This window comes from Rhamphochromis longiceps, linkage group LG2 (assembly GCF_057381845.1).
Source record: "Rhamphochromis longiceps isolate RC_006_pf linkage group LG2, R_longiceps_female_GT1.1, whole genome shotgun sequence".
NCBI lineage: Eukaryota > Metazoa > Chordata > Actinopteri > Cichliformes > Cichlidae > Rhamphochromis > Rhamphochromis longiceps.
The window spans coordinates 31,812,336-31,814,820 of NC_140558.1; the positions used below are offsets into that span (position 1 = coordinate 31,812,336).

At 39.5% G+C, this 2,485-nt stretch overlaps 1 protein-coding gene across 1 annotated transcript; it reads right to left on the reverse strand.

Annotated features, from left to right (window-relative positions):
• Positions 1–643: 643 nt before the first annotated feature.
• On the reverse strand, positions 644–1,896 carry LOC146677523 (gastrotropin-like). The gene is made up of 4 exons (XM_085382245.1): positions 1,711–1,896; positions 1,441–1,601; positions 1,244–1,333; positions 644–1,115 (listed from the first exon to the last, which is right to left on the reverse strand). The coding sequence occupies exons 1-4, from the start codon at positions 1,775–1,777 to the stop codon at positions 1,056–1,058; spliced, it is 378 nt and encodes a 125-aa protein (XP_085238371.1). The 5' UTR covers positions 1,778–1,896; the 3' UTR covers positions 644–1,055.
• Positions 1,897–2,485: the final 589 nt, after the last annotated feature.

The window sequence follows — 2,485 nt, forward strand, 5'->3', positions numbered from 1 at the left end:
TTTATCTTGTTCATCAGCGCATCAGCTCTGTGGTATCACCGTCAAGTTTCAGGGAAAATATGAAGATAATAAAAGACACAGGAAGTTATTAAAATTATTGTACCGCTTGTTTATGCCTTTAAGGTGTACTGTGGCTTTCCTGACGATTCATATCATAAGCTAAACGAAGTGCTTTATGTGTTAATGCATAAAAAAAGATAACATGTTTTGAAAGGAAGGGAAACTGAAAAAGCATCAGATGCACAGACTGTGGTGTAATATGAGCAAAAGACTCATTTTCCTCTCTCTGTCAGCAGATGTGGTTTTACTTCTGTTCTTTGAGACCAGCTGTGGAAGATTGCACTGCGTAAGCGAGTTTCATTCACTGGTAAAGAAAGATGAGAATGGTGATCTTTCACAGGACGCTCTGTAATTACGGAACAAGGTCTCGCAAGTTTGAACAGAGTAAGAGACCAAATAACAACACCTTAAGGTCGCTGTGTGCTTGCAGCGTTAGAATCAAAGGGTAAAGTGTGACTTTAATAGTCGTAATAATAAAGGCCTTTATGTCAGTGTGAGTTCAGCCCGTGCTGTTCTTCACATCACAAGAAGACAGAGGACAGAGCAGTCAAAAAGACTGACTAAAAACTGATCAAGTATTCGGTTAGTTATTCAAATCATAGTTTAATAATCATGAAAAACAATCATTCAGTCTAAACCATGTAAGAGATCACCCTCTGCTTATGATTTCACATGAATGAGACATACAAGTAAAAAAAAAGGCTGTAAAACAACACATAAAGAAAGTGGATGGAAAATATGTTGACTTTCAAAATCAGAGCACAGTGGCAGATCATTAGCACTTTGAAGGTAAAACGGGAGATGTTCATTGGATCAAAAATGAACACTGTTTAAAAATACAGTACATAATGTTGTTTGGCCACTTCTGCTGTGTTGGGCCTAAGTTTCAGACCCGTGAGGCCCAGCGACGCTCTTCCTCGGCCCATTTAACAGGCACTGTCATGCTTCACCTTCTGCAGCCTCTTTTCCATCCAAGCGTGTTGAGTCTCGCGGTGTTAGATCCTCTTGTTGATTCTTTTGAAGGTTACACCCTTCTCTCCTGGAGTTACGCAAGTCTGCATACGCAAAAAAGGAAAAAAAAGAGGATTAAAGATAATCTGGTATTAAAAGAGCAAATGGATTTATCTAAGGGATTATTAATCTCATTCAAAAAGTGCAGTGAATAAGTGGCTTCTTCTCCTACCATTACTAGCTTGTCATCAACGATCTCTGCTGTGAAGAGGTACTGAGGGAACTGACATGAAATCTTGTTGCCTTCCATAGTTACAGGCGCCTTAAGAAAAATATCGTGGAGCTTTGGTTACATGAAGGTTTCATTAAAAGTTGTGAACACTGTCAGCTGCAAATCCTAAGTTTCCTCTGTGCATTTTAGTTCCTCACCTTGAATTTGGATCCTGTCATCGTCGTCAGCTCACATTCTTGACCAACAATAAATGTATTGGACCAGGTCCAGTTCGGGATGGTTTGTGTCCAGGTGAAGTTATTCCCGTCTTGCACCACTTCAGTCACCGCCTTGTGGTCTGTCTTGGCATTTTGAAGACCTGTGAACAAGCGGGTTATATCCCAGAGCAAGAAGTCCAACAAAGTGTAAACAAATGATGCCTGACATTAGTTCATTTGTGGCTTAAAAAAAAAGAAGTATCCTCATACCAACTACTTCCAGAAAATCCTCATAATTCTCTTGACTCTCAAGCTCATATTTCCCACTGAACCCCATGATGCCAAAAGAGCAGAAATAAAAAAAGGGAAGAAGTTCTTGAGTCAAGAAAGGAGTGGCCTGCTCCCGATGAACCACCTTTCTGTTCCTTTCCACTTACACGTTTCTAACAATGTGTCACCCCCCACACGTGGTATTTTTCCTAAGACTAGTGTCACAAGCTGCAAAGTATGTCCACGCTCCTGCCTGTATCAGGTTTTTCCAGCCCTTCGCTGATGTAAAAAAAGGACATCTGCATGTTTGAACATGTGGTGTAGTAAAATAGAAGATAAACACAGTATGTCCTAATGCCAGCATCATGTCAAAGGAGGTCGTTCAGGTGAGGTTAAGCAGTTTACACCAGAAAAGAACTTCCTTCAAATGAAAGTAGAAGCTACTGTTTTGTGGATTTATTGAGAAATAATGGAAAAAAACTGTGTGTCATTCCCCCTTGCTCTCTTCCTGCTTTCCTGTCTGATCTCTATTGCTGTGCTGTGAAAAAAAGCTGTTTGGTGGCTAAAAACCAGCAAAAAAGTGAAATCCAATTCCACAGAACAAGTAATATATATATTTTTATATCACCGTTAAGTATAAAAGGAAGATGCCAGAATATTCACACCTGAGACTGAATATGTGACATTTTTCTGAAAAAGATTTATTAAAATGAATAAAAAGAAACATGCAAGACGTTTGCACATTTCTGTTGGTGCTTGCAGTCAGGAAGGTATT